Here is a 25,030-nt window from a genome sequence, read left to right as displayed (position 1 = left end):
AAAAACGATTTGATTAAAATATTTATGAGAACAAAATTCTAAGGAAACATACTTGTCATTCCACAATGACAACCCTTCTTGAGAATTTATATTCCCAAGGTAAACGGGACTCTATCGATACATCTGCCTGTAAGCGAACTGAACCATTTATTCCTAATCTTAAAATTCGAAGAACATTAAAGGCACATTTCCTTAGGACACTTCTTAATTTGCAGGGTAGAAATGAAATGACTTTATTTTGATAAAAATCAACTTGTCACAAGTATGTATCTTCTCAAAGGCAAAATTGTATTTCTACTTGGGATAATTTATCGAGTGAATTTAAATACTTATGGAAATTGATTATATTTTTGGAGGAAACAGAAAGGTGTTACGTGTAGAATTTTTATAAATCAAAGAAAGTAAATAAAGCACTTTAGGAAACTTCATATTCACTTAAGAATTTCCCCCAGAAGTTCAAAATTTTAAAATAAAGTTACTCTTGAATTAATACTATTTATAAACTGTTAAGCTCCACCCGAGCAATATTTAATATTTCTGCAACATTTTGCATCTCAATTTTCTGAGAAACAGTACATAAAAGACCCCCCCCCCCGCCAGCTCCTTACTGAAAGGTCATCGTGAAAACGAATACCAGATCACCTGCTCCCTCACTGACCTTCACGGTCTCGGCAGGTGCACCGCTGCCATCGCCAGCCACACGGTGCAGATCCTGAAGGCGCCTCTGGACTTCTTCTTCAATGTAAGCACTGATCCTGGAAGCAGAAGAGATGGGGGTCCGTGACTGCTTCTAACCACACAGGGCATTCTCAGATCTTTTCGTTACCACGCCCTTTGTGACTGGGAACCTTCTTGTTCTAAATGCCAAATGTAATCACAACTCAGGATCTGGAACATTTGTCAACTTTCTAAGAAATCTAATGCCATGTGTTTACGATCTGGGTTTTCCCCAAACAAGAGAGGCCTGGATGAATAACCGAATCTTGGGAACAGAAGGGAGACTCAGGGATCCCATCCAAACCCCTCCCTACGTCCTGAGCAGAACCCCTGCTGCAGGACAGGGGAGAGTCGCAGACTCGGGTTCCAGATGACTCTGCGGTCTCAGAAGGCATCACTACCCAACGCTTCATTCACCGAGCCTCCGTTGCCTCCCACAGAAAACGATGATTCTTATTTCTCACAAAACACAAAGTCATTTCAGAGGATTAAACGGAAAAACAAAAAGTAGATGCACTCTCCACAGACCTTCACTATTGGATGGAACAATGTCTCACAGCATTCCTGCTCTGTCTTGTCACTGCACCCGGCCATGAGACACCATATTTTAAAGGTGTCTAGACCTTCCAAAATGCCTGGTGAAGGGTCAAGATGGCTGAAGCCAGAAACAGCTGTCAACCGAACATCTGGTACCCGGTACGATACAGGGGAAACAGCTGGTACCCAATGCGATACAGGGGAAACTGTATGAAGTACAACCATCCACCCAGAGGAACCAGGGAAAGAGAGAATTTGGGTTCCATCAAAATCTTTCTAGTGGCTCAGGCCACCCAAAGGTGAGGCTTTCTCAGTTCTAGGCTCCCTACCCCAGTTCTACAGACAATGAATTAGACGGATAATTTTAAATGAAGTGTTTTGCATGTTTACATCTTAGCACACTAAAAAATAAAAAATCTGGTTGCATCTTTCTAAGCCCATGCAAAATCCTACACACATTTCTGTACTACTGACCATGGCTAAATGACTTTCTGATATGCTGGGTAAAGAGATTAATATTACAGGTAAAACAGCCCCAAAGAATGGAGCTAGGGTAATAAAATACAGTATTTACCTTTCAGTATTTCAGTAAAGAAAATCATATGCAACTGAATCTGAGCACCACAGAAGATGCAGACCTACATTTAAAGGACCATAGAGGCTCATGCCATTCTGAGTACATTTTGATATCTGAATACCTAACTCCTACTAGCCAGGGCTCAGGACTGCCCAATTTGAAATGTCCCCATGATGTAGATGGGGTTGAGAAAAATAGTCAATTTTCTTATAGGCAAAGAATGATTAGGTTGATTTATCTGAGGGCTCTAAGCCACAGGGCAATTCATGATGCCACCCAAGTTGAAAATCATTTCCTATAGTAACGGCAGATTTGTATTTATGCTATTTGTGATCATTCTGAATATACTGGTACAGTCTTTGTGACAGACTTCATCTATTTGTAATCAATGGCTTCTATAAATTATTTGTCAGCACAAGGTCCTTCTTGGTACAATTCAATTAACTCTACTTTGTTCCTCTCAACCTAGCCTTGTATCGCTTCTTTCTGGATGAACTGGTTTCTCTGAACCTTTTAATTCTACCTTCTCACACAAACTACTTGCACCAGTGTTCCTTAGATTTGGCTGGTCAGGTCTCAGGTCTTGGGCCCTTTAAATGACATCTCACCCCACCACGGGCCAGGCAGCAGCTGATCAGGACAAAGCATGTCGTGGGGATAAGTAGTGCGTATCACCTTTGATAGAGCCCTCTGTATGCAAACTGGCCAATATAAGGTACTGTGAGTCATTAAATCACATCAGAAATAGGCAGCATCAGTTTAATGTCCAGTACCTGGCGTCCATCAGGGGGACCAGGTAAGACTTTTCAGCACTGGATGGCAAGCTGGAAGAAGCAGGTTTTCCCTCCAAGGTCCCACGATGCCCTTTTTGAACACCATCGACCTCACAGATCTTCTGCTTCAACTGCTGGATTTCATGTTCTAACCTACAGAGATGGAAGTTATGTGAATTCACTCATTAACAGTATCTCCTGAGAATCTTCCCTAGAAACCATGGGAGATCCAGACCAAAACTGCAAAGAGCTTTACCTTCCAGTAGAAAAGGTACCACATACCTATAAGACAAGGTATAAGGTGACAACAGGCCACAAGAGCGGTGCAGGACAAGTGCTACAGGCACCCAAAAGTTGGAGAGAGTTCTACCATCAAGGGCAAAGATATTCCCACTGTGCTCAGCAAATCCTCAGAGCTAGATGTGCAGGATTCTGAGTCCCAAACCCAGCTTCAAGAAAACAGTTGGTTGTAGCCTACATGTCAGATCCCAATAAGTATTTCTATTTGACAAGAGATCTCTGCTTTAAAGAATTCTTTAAAACTGCCAATCTAGGAGAACCTTCATGGTCAAGGCAGTTCTAAGTTGAGTCTTCACGGGCCAGTGGGAATTTGGCATTTGGAAATGACAGTGGGTGGTTTTCCAGGTGCAGAAACAAAGGGACTAAGCCACAAAAACCAGGAATCCGCTTTGGCTAAGGCAGCGGGTGTGGAAAACAGAAACAGGCGAGAGAGACCTAGGAAAGCAGGCTGAGTATCTAGAGAAATTAATATAAACCATGAGCTGTGGAACCAAACATTTTTTTCCAATGACAGACGATACATCTAATATAAGGTCGAGTGTGTGTATGGCTGGTCTCCCACTGGCCCAGGCACAACTGAATCCAGGGCCATCAGGCCAGAGGGCCAAACTTGCCAGTAAATTTGGCCCACAGAACACCATCTAGGGGCTGCAGCCCACTCACTGTTAATGACACCTGGGTCTCAATTTCTTCATGTATCCAATGAGAGAGTCAACTAGTCTCTCCAAATTCCTTCGGGTCCAAAATTCAGAGAGTCTGGTTTCAGATGCTGACACGCCACAACACTGCCAGCTCTCTGGTGTCGCCAGAAGTGATTTGACTGCTCTATCCTGAACGTGAAAGCCAAGGTCTCGGCTCTCGGAAATGTGATTATGGGATCACCAGGGTAGGCGCTCCTGGGTCCGCGGGAGACAATGCCCAGCTGAACTCAGCCTTTCATCTGTCTACCGATTACTGAGCACCAGCCTGCAGAGCACGCAGTATTCTTGAAGGAGGAAGGACTGAGCACAGAGAAGTGATGTCAGGGGCCAGGTGGTGGGCAAAGAACCAGGGAACAAGGTTAACACAGAATCTCAGAGATGGTAAGGAAATTGAGCCAATGCAAGTAGGTGGTGGCCAATGTTTGTAATTAAGATGACGCCTACGGAGTTGTTCAAAGACATCCTTCAGGGCTGGGCAATGGGAAGGACTCCACACAGCAAAGAGGCGTCAGTGGGGCCCTGAAGGCTGAGCAGGATTTCTATACATGGCGAGGGACAGCAGGGCCTTGCGTGGAAAGGGTCGCAGCACACGAGAAGAACTGGTCTGCCCAGCAGTGGCTCTGTCGTCAGCAGACAGGAGGACAAAGTGGGCACAAGCTGGATTCGAGAGGCAGCTCTACCACTTTCTAACTGCCTGACACTTGTCCCATCGACCATCAAGGAGAAAGAAGAAAGAAAATGATGAAATCTTGCTCATAAAGCAAGCTGACAGGGAAAGCCAAGTGCAGTGCACTGTTGGTCCAATCTGGCTCCACGTGAATTTGGTATCCGGCACTTTGGAAATTCACAAGAGGTCAGCTCAGGGTGCACGGCGGGCCCTGGCTCAGCCATGAAAACCCAGAGAGATAATAAGACACAACACCAATACCCCCAGAAAGCTGCAGGACCATCAAAGCCAGAGCAAAGCGCTCAAAATTTGCTGGCCTGAATCAGGGCTTTGCAAAGTCTACTCCATCAAAACACAGGAAGCTAAAAGCCTCCTTTGCGTGGCTTCTGGAGAAAAGCTGACATCAGGAAATCATTACAGTGTATCCACTATAATCGAGTATTAATACTAAATGGCCAGGGAGCAAAGCCGTTTGACAAAAGCCAGGACATCAGGCTCCAAGCCCCTGCTGCATTCTCAGTGCACAGCGCAGGATACAAATAGAGAGCCGTGCCCTCCACTGCTGTAAATTTCCTGGGGCTGGAGCTTTGTCCAGCAATTTCATTTACATAAGGTACCTACAATCATTTTCTTAAACCACAGACCTATTTCTCTGAAGTCACAGCATTATGGTTTTTGATTGTCATCTGTCACTGTTTTGCCTGGGGGATTACTGGAGAGCTTGGTGAACAGAATCCAGTTTAAGCAGATTGTTTGAAAGGAGGCTGTCCTGACCTTTTCAGGCAAGATGGTGGACAGGGGCCCAGGCAACACCTCCCAGTAGGTCTTGCCTTGTCATCAGCATGGATCCCAGGCCTCTGCCAATGTCAAGCTGGGCTCCTAGAGGCCAGCACTCCGGGCTTCTGCTGCAGCCCCTCGGGAGGTGCTGTGAGGGGAGGGCTCCTGGGGAGCAGGCAGCATTCCAGTCCCCCGTAACCTGGGCTTCAGTTAAGATCTCAACAGACCAAAGGGTCCGGAACTAAAGAAAATACACAGGCCCATGCCCTCCTCATGAGGGACACTGTCCTGGCTTTTGTCAACCAGCTTCGCTCCCTGGCCATTTAGTATTAGTACTCGATAATAGTGGATACACTGTAATGATTTCCCGATGTCAGCTTTTCTCCAGGAGCCACGCAAAGGAGGCCTCCCTAGTTCACAACGTCGAAAATAGTATCAGTGAATCATGACCTAACATGCCTGGATAGACCACCATGTCTGGAACAGCTAGAGAGCTTTGCTTGTTTATTTTTTAATACAGAATCCTGAGGTGTCCCTCTGGATTCTCAAACACTGAGAGTCAGCAGGGGTGGGGGGAGGGCTGTTTTTCAGTTCGCTGCCAGGTGTGGAAATCAGTGTCTATGGAACCTGTGAACAAGTGCTGGTCAAGGTCCCAGAGAAGACATGGGGGTGGGGGGAGGGAGGAAGGGGAGGGAAAGGGCGGCAGAGGGAAAAGGAGTCAACGAAAGGGAATGGGGTTTGGGGAAAGCACCGAGGGAGGGAGGGGGAATCCGGCTGGAAGCTTTCTCAGTCTTTCCTGTTTATCAAATATTAAACACACACTCAGAGGTCAGTGAGGTAACAGACGAGGGCTTTGTCTGTGTGTTTTTTCCAACTTTAGGCCAGTGACTCTAAACCAAGGATCCTAAGGAAAAAGAAAAGAAGGCTAAGCATTTGCCGGTGAATCAGAAAACATAAAGGCCACAGAATTACTTTTTCAAAAAACAGTGAGAGACGCAGCACCAGGGCTAGAAGCCGCGCCATCACAGCCCGAGGGTTAATGCCATGGGGCACGGAGGGTGTGGCAGGCGTCCCCTCGGGCTCGGCTCACCTCTCCCGGTCCTTCTCCAGGGCTTCCTGCTCGGCCCCCAGGCCGGCCCCGAGCCCGGACCGCTCGCTGCCGCCGGCGGTCAAGGTGGCCGACTTCGGCCTCCGCTCCTCGGCCCCCAGGCCCCGGGCGCAGCGCCGCTGCAGGGCAGAGTGCCTCCGCTCCAGCCGGGCCACCGCCCGCTCCAGCGCCTCCCTCTGCTGCTGCTCCCGGGATTCCAGGATCTCCTTTTCCTTCCGCCTCACCTTCTCCTCCTGACGGGCCACGTTGGCCGTGAACTCGAAGGTGGCCTGGAGCTTCTGCAGCTGGCTGGCGCTGGCCTGGTACTGCGCGAGCTGCTCTTCTTTTTCTTCCATCTCTTTCTCCACTTGGTAGAGAGTGTTGTCCAGGCCGAGGGGACCTCGGTCGAGGATCTCGCAGGCTCTCTGTTTCTCTTCCAACAGCCTCGGCAAATGATGCTGCAGGAGATACTGGAGCTGGCGCTCCTTACACTGCAGCCTCCCCTCCACTGGCTTCATCTGCTCGGCATCTCCAGCCGCGTGGGGGACATCCGCGACCGCACCGTCCTTTTTGAAGAACCACCTCGATTCTTCCTCGCCGCCAGATTTTAAGCGCTCTAGGATTTCACGTTCTTCCTCCACCTCCTTTTTCAGGAGCTCCTTCTGCTGAACCAGCTCCTTCTCCAGGGTGGCCAGCGCGGCCAGCTGCCTTCGCTTGAACGCTAAGAAACGCAGCTGCGCCCGTTCGAGCTCCCGGCCGTCGCCGTCCCCCTCGGCCGCAGCCTCCTTGGCCCGCAGGAGGCATGCGCGGATGCCCTCGAGGTCCTGCCGCTCCTCCTCCGCGCGCTGCGCCTCCCCGAGCCGCGGCGGCCGGACCAGCTCCCGCTTCTCCCGGAGCTGCTCCTCCAGGCGCGCCACGCGCAGGACCTGCTCCTCCTCCTGCCCCTCCAGCCGCCTCCTCTCCTGCTCCAGCCTGACACACTGCTCCTCTTTTTCCCTTTTGAGTTGCTCCAGCTCCTGAAATATCTGAACCTTCTCGGCCTTCTCGTGGCTGTTGAGTTCTTGCAGCCGCTGCAGCTCTTCCTGGACGCGGAGAAAGCGCTCCTCTTCCTGTTTCTTCTTCTGCAGCTCAGTCTCCTGCTGCTCCCTCAGCCTCTCCTCCTCGAACCGCTCCTTTTCGGCCAGCAGGTCCTTGAGCTTGCTCTCCAGGTGGAAGCTGCGGCGCTTGAGGCTCTCCTCCTGCTTGCGGATCTGCAGCTGCACAATCTCCGTCTCCTTGCGCTGCGTCTCCACCTCCTGCTGCATCCGCTCCAGCGCAGCCTTGTCGGACTTTTGCTTTTCTTCCATCTCTTCTATGAGTTTTCTGAAATGCAAATTGTTGACTGATCGTTATTTGAGCACTAGGTTCAAATGCTGCTCTAACTTCTCCCTAAACATCAGTTTAGGATGTTTCCTAGAAATGGACATACACCACACACCCTTCACTAAAGTAAAATTAAAAAAAAAAAAAAAAAGAAAAAAAGAGGGAGAACAGCACTTTTCTAATATCCAGCAGCATGCTGTTTAATTTTTTTACTCTGTAACTGTCCAACATATCATTTGCCTAATCTCCTGAAGTAGCTTCTGCTATCATTTCTTTGCAGAGCCCATAAGCATAATGTGTTATGCATGATATAATTTTTAAAGCCCCCTGAGCTCAAAGAGAAAGAGGCATGCCCAATTTAAATTTAAATGTGATTAATTTTATTCAGCCCAAAGGCTAAAACTCAATGGAAATTCGGTTACAAAATGACATTAAATAAAAATGCTTATGCTGTCCTCAACTCATCAGGGTCAAATATCAAAGTCAAGATAATCGACACTTCATTGTTCCAGCTCAAATAACTACACGCTATTTAGCATTTAATCACTAGTTTAGGACAAATGGTAATCACCAAATGATCCAAAATATTAGTTTATTAATGCATAACATTGAAAATAATGTCAATCTCCATTAGCATACTTAAATGCATGATTCCGGGGGTTACATGTCATGTTGTGTCTTAGAGAGCAAAGGGTCCCCACTGGGTGCTAAGTCAATGTTTCGAGGTCGGGGTGGCCTCCAAAGCAAGAACACAGGGCATGTCAGAGTACGGATGCACGGCCTCCATCTCCTGACCCACCAAAGACCTATCGTACACGATGCTGCGAGCTAAACTAATTCATCTGTAACACCCAGACTCCACACTCTAGAAAATAAATATCCAGGGTGCAGATTTTCTGCGGCCTTACTTTCTATTCTAATATCTATCCTTGGTCCATTTCTTGGCTTGTTAAATAGGACAGGAAAAAAAAAGAAAACTACTTAGTTTTATCAAAGAATTACATTCAGAACATATAAAAAACGCTCTCCAAATCAATTAAACACACACACACACACACACACACACACACACACACACCCCAAAAGAAAAGGGAGCTGAGAACATGCAGAGGCAGATTAGAAAAGGAAATACAAATGGCTGATCAACATAAGGAAAGATGTTTAAAAAGTGAGCAGGCATAAGAAGGGGAAGTGTCATTCTTTCGGCTTTTTTAAAACTCAGGATATTATTAAGGAAGAAATACTTTTTAGTTAAATTTAAACAAGTCTATATTTGATGTATTACACTTAAAGAGTGTATTAAATTTGCCTACTGACTCTATTCCCCAGTCTCACAAGTATTTGAAGATGAACTATTTAAAAAATTCAAACGTGAAGTAAAACTAACCAGCTAAAGAGAAAGGAGCTACAGTCATCAGACGTGTAAATGATGGACACGGAGCCAGAGGGAGATGACACAGACACAGGTGATCTCGGTCTAGGACATCAACACAGGCACCCACCCACTCTGTGGTGTTATGAGTCCTACCACGTGGCTTACCTTTTACTTTCTAATTTCTCAAGTTCTTCACGCTGTTGCCGCTCAAATTCAAGTCTAATAAATCAAATGAAAATGAGTCACTTTTCTGAAAGAGCTTTTTTCACTCTCTTATCCTCTATATGTAGTTACATATTACAAAGGACACTGGTTTGTCAAGTACGATTTTTAATCATTATGGATTAGCAAGTTTACAATGTATTCTTTGCTCTATGACTATGATTATAAATTAGACATACTTTAGGAGTGCTTGAATTCAGGCTGAAAAGAACATATGTTACTTGAAGGAAAGCAAACAAAACACCACTGTACGGGACAAGCAGAGTTAAAGGAGACTTCTAAATGAGAAGCATGCCTACCCCATGCAGCTTAGCCACTAATTAGTACATAAAAATGGAAAATCTCTACCTTAGACAGATGGGTCCTTTAATAGGGAAAAGACTGCCAGGGAGATAGAGAGAGAGAGAGAGAGAGCACAGACATCAATTAAGAAAAGAATCAACTGTAGGAACATCAGGAGAAAAACAGTAAGGTACTTAAAAGCCAATAGTCATGCACAAATTGAAACGTCTTCTTATACAGATCACATTTTCCAATCATTTCTTGAAGCAAATTCTCCAAAGAGTTAGCTATTATGTTTTACACACTTCCCATGATAACTAGAGCACTAATAATAACTGAGTACCGATAATAATTGCCCACAGAAGTCAAATTCATATTTTTACTACTTTATAAATGGTTATACTGTATGGAGGTTTCTCAAGATCCTCCTGTAGTTAGTGGTTATATGATATTGGAGCTATGGGGGCTACAGAGGTTATGAACAGACTGACCATAGTGGTAGCAAAATAAAGGGGGCTAGGTCACTGGGAATTTTAAAACAACTCGCTAAAATATTGATAACAAGTTGACTTTTTCTCAAATACTAGATTGAATTACTTCAAGGTTTCACTATACCTTTTAAACAGCATGAACTGTAATTCTTAAACGTTTTCCTGTTGTGGTGGACAGCAAGTACAGCTAAGAAGCTGAACTATGGAAACATTCATCAGTCAACTGTTTTCCTTGGATAAGATAATCCAGGTTGGCAACAGTTACCTTTACAATGAGCTAACAAAATTTCAAATAGATCTGTGACCAATTTAATGGGGGCTAAAACTGAGAGTAAGATGTCGGGGGTTTTTGCAAGCAGAACTGAGGGCAGTGCTGAGTGATTTACACGTTCGCTTACTCTGCCTTCCCAGCAAATCCTGAAGATAGCACATAGTACCTGATCCAGTTAACAGATGAGAAACCCAGAGCTCAGAGGTCTGAAAGAACGTGTCCAAGGTCATGATGGTAAAATGTGGTGGAACCAGGACCTGAACCCACGATAGCCTGCTTCCAAAACATCCTCAATTCATTCATTTTATGAGCAATGCTCCAATTTGTGATATATAATAAGAATATTAAATCCTTCATTGAAACTTATCATTTAGGGTTATATTTATCTTTCTATCAAATGAAAATGATCTGTGGATTACAGGCACTGCCATCCATGAGAAATCAATCACATAAATATAGTATATGAAAGGTATTTGCCAGTTCTGGAGCCCAATCCATATGCCATCACACTAAGCAGATACAGGGTTTCATTTAAGTTCATATATGATCATTCTCTTTTATATAACGATAAACAGAACCTTGGGAATGCTTCCTAGTACATATTTTTAGACTTCGGTACAGTTTAGTCTTTCTAGAGATAATTACAGTCAAAAAATAAAATAAAATAAAATCACCGGATAAAACACTTTCAAAACCTGAGGATTTTCCTAATAGAACTGTCTTTATTCTTGATTTACACTTTCTGTGAACATCAGCTCAATGTGACCATCAGCAGACAATGTCGCCCTGCTCTGACAGTGTCACAAGGGCACAGTCATAAAGCAAGTGCTGCTCTGAGAGGTTCGAATGAAAACCTATCACCGGACAGTTTACAACGTGCAGGTGCTTGGCCAGGCACTGAGCATACAATACCCTCGCTTTGTTCTCCCAACCCTAGCAGGTCTCATCCCCATTTTATAAAACAGGAAACTGAGGCTTAGATGAGGTAAGTAGCAGAGGGAGGGCTTGAGTCAGTTTGGTACTAAAATCTGCGCTGCCAACCACTACAATTGTTTCTAATGAGTTGTGTGGTCTCAAAAAGTCATGAAATGTGAGTTTTAATATCTTCATCTCCAGTGTGACGCTCTGAGCACCTACGTATTTTACTGAGCACAGTGCCAGGCGCTGTGCAAGGCACAGGGGATACAGAGGTCCGGAAGGGAGATATGTCCCTGCCTCCATGGGGCTCCCAGTCTGTAACTGACAGTGGAATAAACATGAGGGGCACACCCAGTGTGTCACAAGCCAGGATGAGGAAGGACACTGTGTTATAACACACCGAACGGGTGCTGGTCTCAGAATTTGGTAGGACCTAGAATCAAGGCAAGCTTCCCAAGGGAACTTCCACCTAGGCTGTGCCATTCTTCCTCGTGCAAGATGCAGAAGCTCAATAAAGCCAGGTCTTGGCTTCCTGTGAGGGGAGGGGCAAGACGTGGAGCTCAGCGGGACACGAGAAGCCACACGGTGCAGGGCCTTGGAAGTTATACTGAGGACTCTGCACTTGACCCCAAAGATGGTGGCAGAAAAGTGTCTTGGAACAGGGGTGTTAGAGAGCCCACAGAGAATAGATGAGAGGAGAAGCCACGAAACAGATCAGGAGGCCTGTGGCGTCACGGAAACAAGAGATGATGGAGGCAGGACCCAGGATCACTGGGATAAGGAAATGCCAGTATCTTCTGATACGCAGGGGTTCAGTTGAGAGAACCTGCTACTGGGCTGGATTTTGTTGGAGGTTGTGATGGGAAAGAAAGAGTCAAAGATGACCCTCAGGTTTCTGGCCGGGTCACACAGTGGGTGGGGAAGCGGAGCTTCACGGCCAAGAGGCTGCGCTAAAAGGTCAACTTGCCCGAATACAAATGTTAGTGGTTGTGAGGCTAAGCATGAGTTATTTAATCTTGGATGCTTAATTTTTACAGACTTTGAAGAAAATAACAAGCCCTCCCTCAAAGAAGACAAACATCCATCTCATCAAACAAGACCGTGCATACAAAATATCTGTATCAACATCCACAAAAGAGTCATTCTACACCTGGGTCTGAGGACTCGCATTTGACTCTCACAATGGTCCTGTGAGGTAGGTGCCATCTTTCCCCCATTTTACACACGAGCAATGGCCACGACTCCAGTAAATGGCAGAATCAATCGACTCCAGAGCCCACAATTTATCCCTCTTCCGCCTTCAAGAAAGTAAGCTCGATTTTACACACGCTGAATCTAATGATTCCAGGGTGAACCAAATTGAGACGTCCAGCAGGCAGGGGATACAAATGAAGATCTAGCACTTGGGCCGTCATCAAGGATGGACATACAGACTTGGAATTCACCAGCATCTAGATAGGAATTACCCAGGACATAGGTATGGAATGTGAATAAAGGAGCTTACTGCAGAGTCTGGAAGACCACACACACTGCAGTGACTGGCAGAGAAGGAGGGGTCCTTAAATGAGGCTGGAGATGAGCAGTTAAAGACAGAGAGAGAGGATCCCCTTGATAAATAATGATTCCCCTTTCTTCAAAATTAAAAGTTTAAAAAGAAAAAGAGGGCTTCCCTGGTGGCGCAGTGGTTGAGAGTCTGCCTGCCAATGCAGGGGACATGGGTTCGTGCCCCGGTCCGGGAAGATCCCACATGCCGCGGAGCGGCTGGGCCCGTGAGCCACGGCCGCTGGGCCTGCGCGTCCGGAGACTGTGCTCCGCAACGGGAGAGGCCACAACAGTGAGAGGCCCGCGTGCCACAAAAAAAAAAAAAGAAAAAACAACATAAAGATGCTCAGTCCCAAACAGTCTGAGGAGAGAGTCATAATTACAAAGTCAGGGACTATATTTTAAATATGAGGTGATATCAGCTGTTGCTGGTACTGTTTAGTTTCTATTAAATATTACATATTTACTGAACATACTTTAAAATGCACCTCCTTCCATAATCAATGATAATATTTCAAATAGCAAACCTCAATAGACTGTAAAATATAAATGTGTGTTAATATCAAGGAAAGAACATCAACTGTAATTGTATTTTAATGTGGCTTCATTTTAAATAAGTGTAATTCACTATCTTACTTTACTGGAATCATCTTGGCCCCAAATGCTAATTTCCTAAATGTTATAATGAAAAGGAAAACCACAAAAGGATATAAGTTTTGCAGCTGCTTTTAGCATTTTTAAATGACAGTTGGAAGTAACACACTGTGTTAGGGCCAACAAAAAAGCACAGCATACAACCTATTTTTATGAGAAATGGCGTCTTTTTTTTTTTTGCATTAAACGACATCCACCATTTTTCGGCACAACTGCACACCTTGCCATCTATATTCCTGTTATCACTGGCAACGAAAAAGCAAGGGGGTGGGAATTTCGCCGTGCACACCATTACACTGAAAGTGAGACTGTGATTATCAAGAAAAAGGAAGAGAAAGAAATGTAATGAACTGAAAGCATACATTTCGAGTCCCTGTGTCGTCCAAATGGTGATGAGTTTGGAACTTCTCATTTCACTTTCTAAAAGGAGGAAAGGGGCTACTGGAGTCCAGCCCACACTTGAGTGGCAGCTGTGGGGGAGGTGGCTCGGGCGTGGATGCTGATCTACAGACCAGGAGGGGGCTCCCAGCCCACGGGGGTAAGCCAAAGGGGAGGCAGCTCCCACACGGGCATTTTCAGTAAGTACATGGACAGCTAAGGGAAGTTTCAGCAAGTACGCGAGCAGCTAAGGGAAAAGTTCTTGGTCAGTGGGGAGACCTGGATTTTTCCTATGTGGCTTTCAGGTTATCATCAAATCCGGAGACGACCTCGTGGGCGGGCAGCCCGTGAAGGTGCACAGGGCCCTGCACTCACGTGATACTCCACTGTGGTCACCCTGAACTTCTTAATATTTGAACAAGAGGCCCCACATTTTCATTATGCACTGAGCCCTGCAAACTGTACAGCTGGTTCTGATCACGTATGTGTCATTTTTGAAAGAATCCCTGGCCTGTTGCCTGGGATGTTTGGACTCAGTCCAGAGTCTGGTAAGGGACAGATGGAAAGGAGCTGGAAAAGACCAGAACTCAGTGTAGAGGGTTCCCCTCTCCAGCATCCTTCACAAGGGATTAGGGTTTGACCGCAGTGGGTCCTGTAATGGTTGAGCCCAGAATGGCCGAGCTTCTTACCACCTTACCACCCTCGGGAACTCCCTTCCAGCCAGTCTCAAATCACCTTACAGACTGCAAATCCCAAGGAGACCAGGGGGATCTTGGAGACTAAAGAGAAAGTTTGGATTTGGGTGCTAAAGTTCATGCAGGTCCTATCCAATCATCTCCCTGACCTTGAGAGCCTCGACATTCTAGATATTCTTTAAAGGCTGAGCAGAAACCGGATGCTACCCCAAGGTAGGCAAAGGGAAACTCATGAAAGAAGAACCTGGCCATTCATCCAGACTTGGACTCTGCCTGGAGAGGCCTTGCAGTCATTCCTGCGTGCATCGGGGTTCATGCCAACTCGCATTAGAAAGCTAAGAACAGCTGCTTTGTAGAGAGAGAGTTGAAACTGCCACACCACCTACTCCCAGTCTCCCCTTTTGTCCCCTCAAATCAAGTTATCCTACCGTAGAGTGACTTCATACAACTGTAATTCAAGGTGCTTACATCAAGATGAGGGTTGCACCATGCAATTTGATCTAGGAAGGTGTGAAATTAAACCTCTTTTAGGTAAAAGAGTTTATAACAAAAATATCCCTAGTACTCTGGGAGTGGTTTTCTAATTAACTTTCAAATCCCTAGTCTAGAAAGTACTGGTAAAGACGTCCCAGAAGCCAGTCTTAAGCCTTTCGCATTGCAAATGAAAAGTGCTCAAAGAAACAAAGATTGCTTTTAAAAAAAAAATAGTAAAATTTGATACCACAGCATTTTAAGTGAGTTTCTCCTCAGCCTATTTCTCATAACAATGGTATAACCTTCTCCAATAAAGCCAGCCAGGACCACTGGTAAAACCCAGGAGACCTACCTGATCGAACATAAGACCAAAGGTAGTTAGAAGTATACGGCACTCGAGAGATCATGCAATCAACTCGGCACACACCCCCGGAGCCCACCCAGACACCCCTGCTCCTGCCCTCCCACTACTCTACAGGCCAGGAGACTGAGGCCTGGGGGCCGGGGTGGGGGGGTTACGGATCAGGGAGAGGCCCAAGGTGACCTCCTCTTTAGAGAAGTCAAGAGCAAAGTTTACCTCTTCTTATTCTTCCTCCATTCCTACTTCAACTCTGGAATTCCATCTCACCTCCTTAACCAAACCACGGCAACGTGTACCCCAGAAACAGCCTCCCAGAGTTGAATATGACTCACCGTTCCCAGATGGACCTCTCCCCTGTGGACAGACCAGAACAGTGTGCCACAGGGAATGTTCCTGCCACTTCATTCAGCCATGCCTGCCACACCTGCCACACGTCCAACAAACCTTTAACAAGCACCTACTATGTGCAAGGCAGTGTGTTAGACATACAGAATGGACAAACTGTCTTCAGGTCTTAAGGGTGAATTGTAAGTGAAATATGTGTGCGTATGGATCACACAGAACGTGAGGAGCCCAAGCAGAAAGTTCCATGTTTTCCTTGCCGGGGTGGAGGGAGAGCATTCATAGCTGCATGCGTGGGAGGGGGCCTGGCTGTCTGTCTGAGCTGGGCCTTGCTTGACAGACGGACAGAACAATGGCCACAGTGTGGGAAGTGGGAAAATCGAGTGGAACAAACATAGGAGAAGGAAGACGAAAGAAACAAGCAAGGCACTGAGCACGAGGAACACGAGCTAGTGGCTCACGCGTCATCAATTCATTTGATCAACAAGCCAGTGACGTGCCCGGCACTGTCCCAGGCCCTGAGGCTCAGCAAAAGGAACCAAGCCCCTGCCGTCATAAACCTTCCATTCTAGTGGGGGTGGGGGGAGAAGGACAGCGAACCAACAGTGAAAATGTTCTGTGATACGTGCTGTGAAATAGCCTGAAGCCAGGAGGGAGGGTGGAGAGAGAGCTGAGCGAGGGCGTGACCACGAGGATGCAGCTGGTGCCGACACACGGGGGAAGCCAGGCCAATGACCAGGGACCACGTGTGGCACACGGGGAGCACAGCAAGACTGGAATGGCAAGAGCAGGTGCAACCGGGGGACAGTGATGGGATGAGAGCAACTGTGGCCCAAGAAGGGGCCAAGGCCCAGACCACCCGGGACCCTACAGGTCACAGAGGATAGGCAGAGCCCTGTCCACCAGGGCTCCTGGAGGACAGAGACCCAGCAGAGCTGCGTATCCTGAGGGCCTTCTGCAAGGCACATAGTAGGTGTTCAACTAATGAGCACTCCGGGTAGAGCTTTGAAGTCAGTGGCATGAGGCTGAGAGCCAGACCCCAATTACACAGAGTCACAGAACACCTGGGTGAGGAGGCGATGACGTCAGCCAGGGCAGAGTTCTCTGTGCCCTAAAAAATAACAACCGGCGTGCTTCCAGCCTTCTCAAGATGAAAGTAATTAACTGCAGCAAAGGTAGAAAATACAGGGGAGTAAAATACAGTCAAGTCCCTCACCACGATCACGGCATCTTGGTAAACAGCCTTCAGCCTCCCAGCCGAACACACACGCACACGGATGAAAGCCGACAACAAGAGTTTATTGTGTACCCTTTTCCTCTTAATACACACCTTGGACAAATCCCCAAATCATTAACTATCATTCCACAATGCAGTTTAAGATCATGCCATTTCAGAATGCAGATGCACCATGCTTTACGGGAGCAATCTCATATGGCTGGAAATGTACATGGCAGATGATCCTGATGAAGCGGTTTGCTGGGATCTATACGGGGTAGCCCGAGAGGAGGTTCGTTTAGGAAAAGAGAAGCTGTGTATATTTGTGGGCAGAGAAGGGGGGTCTGAAGATGTGAAAAAGACCTGAAATGCACCACAGCTCCTCTGCCCTGGCAAGACATTCCTGAAGTGAAGAGCTCTGCGGGTCTGCTTTGCACACCTGCACCCCTTTGATACCGCGTGCTGAGGGACACGATGCTCACACGCTCAACCAGGCAGGGCTTGAAACATGAGCCTCACATCCACGGGGCTAAGGGAGGTCTGGGCAGCGCCTATGTACCTCCCTGGGGCTGGCCACCTTCCCCCAGCCCTCCCCTGCCATCGCCTCTTCTAGGTCTCAAGCCTCCCTTCCTGATTTCTCTCTGACGTCTCTCTCCATTCCTCCCCTTGTTGTTTTAGTGTAAGCAGCAGATATCGTCAAATAAAGAATTCTGGGGCATAGCTGACAAATAATACAGTGGGAAAGATTTATATAAGCTGATTAATTGCAATGTAATCAAGCTATGTGGGCAAAAGGAAGAAATAGTTCCAAGAGGCCTCAATGATGATCAAGAGTTACATGATGGGGCTTCCCTGGTGGCGCAGTGGTTGAGAGTCCACATGCCGATGCAGGGGTCGCGGGTTCATGCCCCTGTCCGGGAAGATCCCACATGCCGCGGAGCGGCTGGGCCCATGAGCCATGGCCGCTGAGCCTGCACATCCAGAGCCTGTGCTCCTCAACGGGAGAGGCCACAACAGTGAGAGGCCTGCGTACCGCAAACAAAACAAAAACAAAAACAAAAAGTTACATGATAATATAAACATGGGATGAAGAAGAGTGTTGGATGGCCTGGGGACAAGTTCCCAGGAAAACAGTAAAAGAAAAAGCAGAACACAGAGCTGTATATCGAGTGAGAGCTCAATGTTGTTTTTTTAAAATACTTTTTAGAATGCATGATTATAGTACCTGGTGTACAATTAAACATATATAGTATAAAATATAAGTAAATATTACAAATATAAACCAATCATTTCTTGGTGGAAGGACTGTGAATGCTTGTGATCACTTTATTCATTTCTGAATGCTTTACTTTTTTGTAATAAGCATTTCAATTTATAATGAGACAAACTACCTACTTCAAACATTTTTCTCAATCTACTGTGATTATAGCAACCATTTTACTTCCTTTTTGCTTCTACAAATCTCTAGTTGATTTCCACTCATCTCCAGCAATGACAATGATTAACCTCAGTAGATCATAAAATTTGGGGGTTCCTTATGGTGACTAAATATCTGAGGTCACTGATGTGGGACACGGCTGTTCAAGGTTAGGATTACGGTCTGGGATAAAAGAAGGGGGTGGAGAGTCCTCATTACGGCACAACAATTCACACACACACACACACACACACACACACACACACACACACACACACACACATTCAATCAACAACAGCTTCCCAAACACCTACTTAGAAGCAGGGGTACATTATTAAGAAAAATCAAACCTTTTCACTAAATATACTAAAAATATTCCATTAAATATCCAGACCAAGAGTGGGCAAATAGTTGCACCAAAACCCACAATTTCAGCAACTATTTAAAGTGCTACCGCAGAGACAGGATGCTATGTATAAAGATCCAAGGAGATGAAATCTGGGCTGGGGTTGGTAGGGCCTCCCCGAGGAAATGACATTGAAACTGACATCTTAGAGATGATGTGGGATTTAGCCATGTGAAGAGCGGGCGGACACACGGACGAGCAGTCCAGGAGGAGGAAACAGCACGTTTCCAGCAAAGGCCTGGAAGCAGGAACAGATATGTATGTACATCAGGAACCCTTGACTGAATCAGCAACAAGTTCTAATCAAATGAGTCAACAAATTACAGAGAGCTCACGGCAGGTAATCAAGTTAATACAAGATGTTACTTCAGAGGAAAATCATGCTGCCATGTAGGATGAAAAGGAATCTGCTACCTTCCACCCTTGCCCATAACTGCGATCCATCACTGCACTGGGCAAAGGCTCACTTCCTCAGCTGACCCATACAATTCAGCTTTAGATCATGCAATTATACAATGAGGGAAGCAGAAATGCTGCCCCTGAGCAGACAACGCAAATCTAAAGGAACAGAATGGAAACAGACTGCACTTGGAATCCTACAGCTCATCATTCTGCTTTTTTTTTTAATTAATTAATTTATTTTTGTGTGCGTTGGGTCTTCATTGCCGTGTGCAGACTTTCTCTAGTTGTGGCGAGCGGGGGCTACTCTTCATTGTGGTGCATGGGCTTCTCACTGCAGTGGCTTCTCTTGTTGTGGAGCATGGGGTCGAGTCACATGGGCTTCAGTAGTTGTGACACACGGTCTCAGTAGTTGTGGCTCGCGGGCTCTATAGCGCGGGCTCAGTAGTTGTGGCACACGGGCTTAGTTGCTCCGCGGCATGTGGGATCTTCCTGGACCAGGGCTCAAACCTCTGCCCCCTGCATTGGCAGGTGGATTTTTAACTACTGTGCCACCAGGGAAGCCCCCATTCTGCTATTCTGAAAACAGGAAACAAAGGAGCTCATCATTTAAAGTGGCTCACAGTGGAGTTATATTCAAGGACAAGAAAGAAAAAGCTAAGTCAGTACAGAGAGACTTCACTTTACTGCACTTCGCAGATATTGCTTCTTTTTTTTTTTTTTAACAAATTGAAGGTTTGTGGCAACCCTACATCGAGCAAGTCAACCAGCGCCATTTTCCCAGCAGCATTTGCTCACTTCATGTCTCTGTGTCACATTTTATTTATTTTTTTAACATCTTTATTGGAGTATAATTGCTTTACAATGTTGTGCTAGTTTCTGCTTTATAACGAAGTGAATCAGCTATACATATACATATATCCCCATATCCCCTCCCTCTTGCGTCTCCCTCCCACCCTCCTTATCACACCCCTCTAGGTGGACACAAAGCACCGAGCTGATCTCCCTGTGCTATGCAGTTGCTTCCCACTAGCTATCTATTTTACATTTGGTAGTGTATATATGTCCATGCCACTCTCTCACTTCATCCCAGCTTACCCTTCCCCCTCCCTGTGTCCTCAAGTCCGTTCTCTACTTCTGCATCTTTATTCCTGTCCTGCCCTTAGGTTATCAGAACCATTTTTCTTTTTTTTTTTTTAGATTCCACATATATGTGTTAACATACGGTATTTATTTTTCTCTTTCTGACTTACTTCACTCCGTATGACAGTCTCCAAGTCCATCCACCTCACTACAAATAACTCAATTTCGTTTCTTTTTATGGCTGAGTAATATCCCATTGTATATATGTGCCATATCTTCTTTATCCATTCATCTGTCGATGGACACTTAGGTTGCTTCCGTGTCCTGGCTATTGTAAATAGAGCTTCAATGAACATTGTGGTACATGTCTCTTTTTGAATTATGGTTTTCTCAGGGTGTATGCCCAGTAGTGGGATTGCTGGGTTGTATGGTAGTTCTATTTTTAGTTTTTTAAGGAACCTCCATACTGTTTTCCATAGTGGCTGTATCAATTTACATTCCCACCAACAGTGCAAGAAGGTTCCCTTTTCTCCACACCCTCTCCAGCATTTATTGTTTGTAGATTTTTTGACGATGGCCATTCTGTCTGTGTCACATTTTTAGTGACATTCTCACTATCCTGAAAATTTTTCATTCTTATCATATTTGCTACAGTGATCTGGGATCAGTTATCTTTGATGTTACTATTGCAAAAACATTGTGACTCTCTGAAGGCTCAGATGATGGTTAGCATTTTTTAGTAATAAAGTGTTTTTAAATTAAGGTATGCACATTTGTTTAGACATAATCCTACTGCACGCTTAACATACAGTATAATGTAATACTACAGTATAAACATAGTTTTTAAATGCACTGGGAAACCAAACACTGCATGGCTCTCTCTACTGTGTATCTGCTCTATCGCGGTGGTCTGGAACCGGCTCGCCACATCCCCAGGGCCTGCCTGAAACTGACGTTGCTCTCTGTTAATGGAGGAAGAAGCTCACTTCTTTCAGCTGCATTCACCGCAAGTTCCCCAAGACTGTGCATCTTCACAAACTATTTAAGGCTCTACAGCAACTGCCAAGTGAGTAAATGGTCCACGAAAAAGCAACACCACTGAGACCAAAGACTGGAGAGGAAGTCAGCCTTGCAGCAAAGCAAACTTTTGAAAGATGGAAAGGCCCAATAAAACAAACCAGCAGAGACAAACACAGTAAATAACCATCAGCTAAAACACAGCCAAATCACCAGCACCATAAATATTGCCAACCACTACATGTATAAAACTTTCACGCTCCAGGTCAGCGAGAAAAAAAAAGGATAAAACAATGTATAAAGCCCCAGAAAGAGAGAGAAGAGAGAAAAGTGGAGCTAGCAGGGCACTGTATCCACGGGCAACGCAATCTTTCCTCCCGGGACCTGTAGTGAAGACATGACCTCACCTGATGGTGCGGGTCTTACCAAGAGTATCTCCGGCTGTGACCAGGCTCTGTTTCTGAAGCCCCTTTTACATTGGTATGAATTAAGGGGAAGAACTGAATTCACTTAGTTCACATGGATTACAATGGCTATTAAGTTCCAGGTGCTATGCTGGGAACTGAGTGAACAGATTAGATCCTGTGCCTGTTTCCTGGAAGCTGACAGAAATCTAGAGGGAGGCTAAGCTCAGTACGGCTAAGGACGCACCTGGTTACTGATGTTTTCTTACTCTCTCCCCAGTGTGATGTATTTATCCTTCCAGTTGAGGGAAGGGAGAGAGGGAGGGAAGGAGGGAAGAAATAGATAGGGAAGGGGTTGGAGAGAGGAAGGAAAATGAAACGACTTTCTTTTCCTACAGCTGTTGTCAGCTGGTAAGAAGTCCTCACCGGTAACGTATCTCGGTGCTTTCGGCTCTCTGCATCGCAATCCCGGAACTCTGCATGCGGAATATAGTTCCCTCCGGCTTCACATTCCGAAACCCCATCCCTACTCTAAACCTGAAGGAGCAGGAAGGCTGGAGCGAACCGCACACAGCACGGAGCTCTGCACAGGACAAATGAGGTGCCTGATGAATCCCGGGTGATGAGCAGGATGCCCAGGACAGGCTTCCAGAGAGAGCCACTGTTAGCAGGATTGCCTAGACTCCAGCTGCTGTGAATACAGCTTAGAGCTGCACCCAGGAGGGTGTGTTCATATCAACACAGTCTATGAGTCAAGAGGATCCTTTTCCAGTTTGCAAGGAAAGGGAAACTCTCATGTGGTATTGGTGGGAGATAAATAGTGGTGATACGTACGACCATCCTATAGAACAGTTTGTGAACATCTATCAAGAGCCTTAAAACTATCAATATATACACCCTCTGGCCTGGTAATCCCATTCTACTTTTTCTCACCTGAGGAAGTAATACTCATGGATAAGCACAAAGATTTAGCTACAAATGTGTTCACCCCAACTGCTTGCCATAGTTCAAAGCTAGACAACAAAACGCCTACCAACAGAAGGTAAGGTACGGAATATCCATACAATGGTATCTCACATGGATGTTAAAATGATGTACGTTAATACATATGAAGGGGAAAGATACATAAGTGCATAAAACAAGCCCAGTGTGAACCCATCCTGGTAAAAGAACACATATAAATGTATGTAAGTATAAATGTATATATGTAGATGTATGTACATATACAGGCGCACACACAGAGAGAAAGACAGAGATGGCTAGATGGCGGGACAGAGGTATAGACAAGAATATACAGCAACGTGTTCACTGCCGTAGTTTCTTCTTTTTTGCTTGTTTGTGATTTCTAAATTTTCCATAATGATTCACACGTGAAAACTAAAAGTTAGGTTAAAAATAACCATCACTCATCTGGCCTTATCCCCTGACTGTCGATGACTTCAGACAGTCTTCAGAGTCAGGGGCCTTGCACTGAGCCCTGAGTTGGCCCTGATGCCCATCAACCCCATCAGCGCTACATTCCATAAAGCTCCTTGGACGGCTTGCCAAAGAGAGGTTTGATTTTTGACTTTAGATATTTTTGGCCCAACCGCATTTGAAACCCAGGCATTTCTCCTCTTCAGAATTTCTTCAAATGCAGTATATCCATTTAAACAGGCTGGCCAATGGTTAGTACTCAAAGGAGGATAATGCACAAATGAAATTTTCTCCCTTTATTTTTAAGACTGAAATGAACTTGGAACGTATATAATTTTGCTCAGAGCACTTTCAAAAAGCTGTGAAAGCTCCCGCTTTCTGCCAAGTTAGCCACCTGTTTGCAGCCTCAGAGCAAGACAGAAGATGCCTGAGGAGTGGGCTTGGTTTCTTCTTAGACACTGGGCCTTGAGGAGGAATGTTTCCCCTGCAGTCAAACTGTTTCCTGGCAAAGACCCTGACTGGGTGCTTCTCAAAGCGGAGCTGACTCCCAAAGGAAGTCACCAGGTTGCTTTGCCTCCTCCAAAAATTCTCTGGCACTAAGTGCCAGGCATGTGTGCCTACCAATCCTGGTTTCCAGAAAGCCTACGATGTGGGCCGGCAGTGAGTCCCTAAACTACCTTAGAAACGATACATCCAACATGACGTGCCCAGTTGGGCTGATAAAATGTTCCTGGGTAGCAAAGACTTCACTTTTAAAAAGTCCAAATCTTACTATGATTCAGAGCATGGGTTTTTTTGGAGAATTACTAGGTTGCCTGTTGAAACTGACTGCTTTGAAGATAAGTTGGATCTTACTGGATACAGTAATTTGCAAACCCGATGTAATTCTTTCAGAGAGCTTTGTTCTAAGAGGAACTGAGTACTAAGTAGCATACATTTTTAATCTGCTGCAAAAAAACATACTCAGGTCTATAGGATACCAAGGAAACCAAGAGTTGTGAATGTGCAACAGTCAAGAAAGCCACAGAACGTGCATGAAGTACATCTGTGTGCGTGAGAGCCTCACAAAGATAAGGCCCAGCTAGTCTGGAGATGCTAAACAGTGCATAAGGACCCATCTGAAGCACGAGGCACCTGGACACCCATGAGCAGACACATCTCCCGCGCTGAGAGCATTTCGGCTGCAAACCTACATCTTGGTGAACATCTGTGAAGTGCCCACTGCGTGTGAGATGCTGGAGGTTCAAAGAGGAGCAGGGTGTGGCCCCGCCCTCAGGAAGCCTAGTGGGAAAGCAGGCACCAGCATCGACTAAAGGAATCGGGAAAAAGCTATGATGATAAAGGTGTGCACCAAGCAGCTGCCACAGGACGAAGAGGAGGCACTTCGCTCAAACTGGAGATGCACAGGGTGCTTCTGAGGAGACAGTTCCTACACTCACCTTGAAAGATGAAGAGGACTGCCCACGGGAAGAAGAGTGGGAGGGGTTTGTGGACAGTCTCAGAGACGGATGTGGCCTGGAGAGAGGTGTGGAAGATGTTCTGCCCACTTAAACCGGAGCCTGAAGTTCAAGGTGGAAAGTGGCAGAAGATAATGGTGGGAGACAAATGGGTGCTTATGTCGGGGCCCGGAGGGCATCCCAGAGGCACTGAGGGCCGGGCCACTTGCTGGGAAGAGGAGGGGCTCCTGCACAAAGAAGGGGTCACCATGAAGGGCTAAGGGGGTGTGGTGAGCCCCACCCTTCGGCTCAAGGCCGGACAGGTTCCAGAGGCAGGTCCATGAGTCCCCCCTGTGTCGCCTCGTAGAGGAAACCAGGAATCACGTGCAGGGTCACGAGAGCCCCGATGACCCCAGAACGTCAGCTGCTCCTCACGGATGGACCATGTCGGCCACTTAAAGAGGAAAATCCCTCCTGCTCATTCCCCCACGACGATGGGCAGCAGGATTCTCAGAGTGAACTTGCTCGAGGTGTGGGTGGGGTCGGGAAGAGGGAGAGCTGGGAAGACAGAGTCCCCGGGTGGAGCCAACTTGGGGAGAAAAATTATCTTCTCCAGGGATGCTGTGGGCCGTGACTTCTATTAAGTAACTGGAAAGCTGGCTGGTGCTTAACGGAAAGGAGCAGTTGACACTAAAGAAGAGTCCCGGCCTCTTAACAAAGAGGTCTTCGTGAG

The 25,030-nt window shown here is 46.2% G+C and overlaps 1 protein-coding gene across 3 annotated transcripts in view; it reads right to left on the bottom strand.

Annotated features, from left to right (window-relative positions):
• The window catches only part of KIF16B (kinesin family member 16B), a gene marked incomplete at both ends in the record, with an annotated part of 294,678 nt that overhangs the window by 102,240 nt on the left and 167,408 nt on the right, over positions 1 to 25,030 (bottom strand). The window contains 5 exons of one of the 3 annotated variants that reach the window (XM_079719488.1): positions 659 to 755; positions 2,605 to 2,757; positions 6,140 to 7,498; positions 9,039 to 9,092; positions 9,444 to 9,476. In XM_079719488.1, coding sequence (XP_079575614.1) covers positions 659 to 755; positions 2,605 to 2,757; positions 6,140 to 7,498; positions 9,039 to 9,092; positions 9,444 to 9,476 — 1,696 coding nt within the window. The remainder of the gene's footprint in view (positions 1 to 658; positions 756 to 2,604; positions 2,758 to 6,139; positions 7,499 to 9,038; positions 9,093 to 9,443; positions 9,477 to 25,030) is intronic. The other 2 variants (XM_079719489.1, XM_079719490.1) reach the window with 2 other exon arrangements.

Source organism: Hyperoodon ampullatus, assembly GCF_949752795.1.
Source record: "Hyperoodon ampullatus genome assembly, chromosome: 14".
Lineage (NCBI taxonomy): Eukaryota > Metazoa > Chordata > Mammalia > Artiodactyla > Ziphiidae > Hyperoodon > Hyperoodon ampullatus.
Note: the sequence above shows the minus strand (reverse complement) of the source record. Positions and strands in the feature narration are given on the sequence as shown.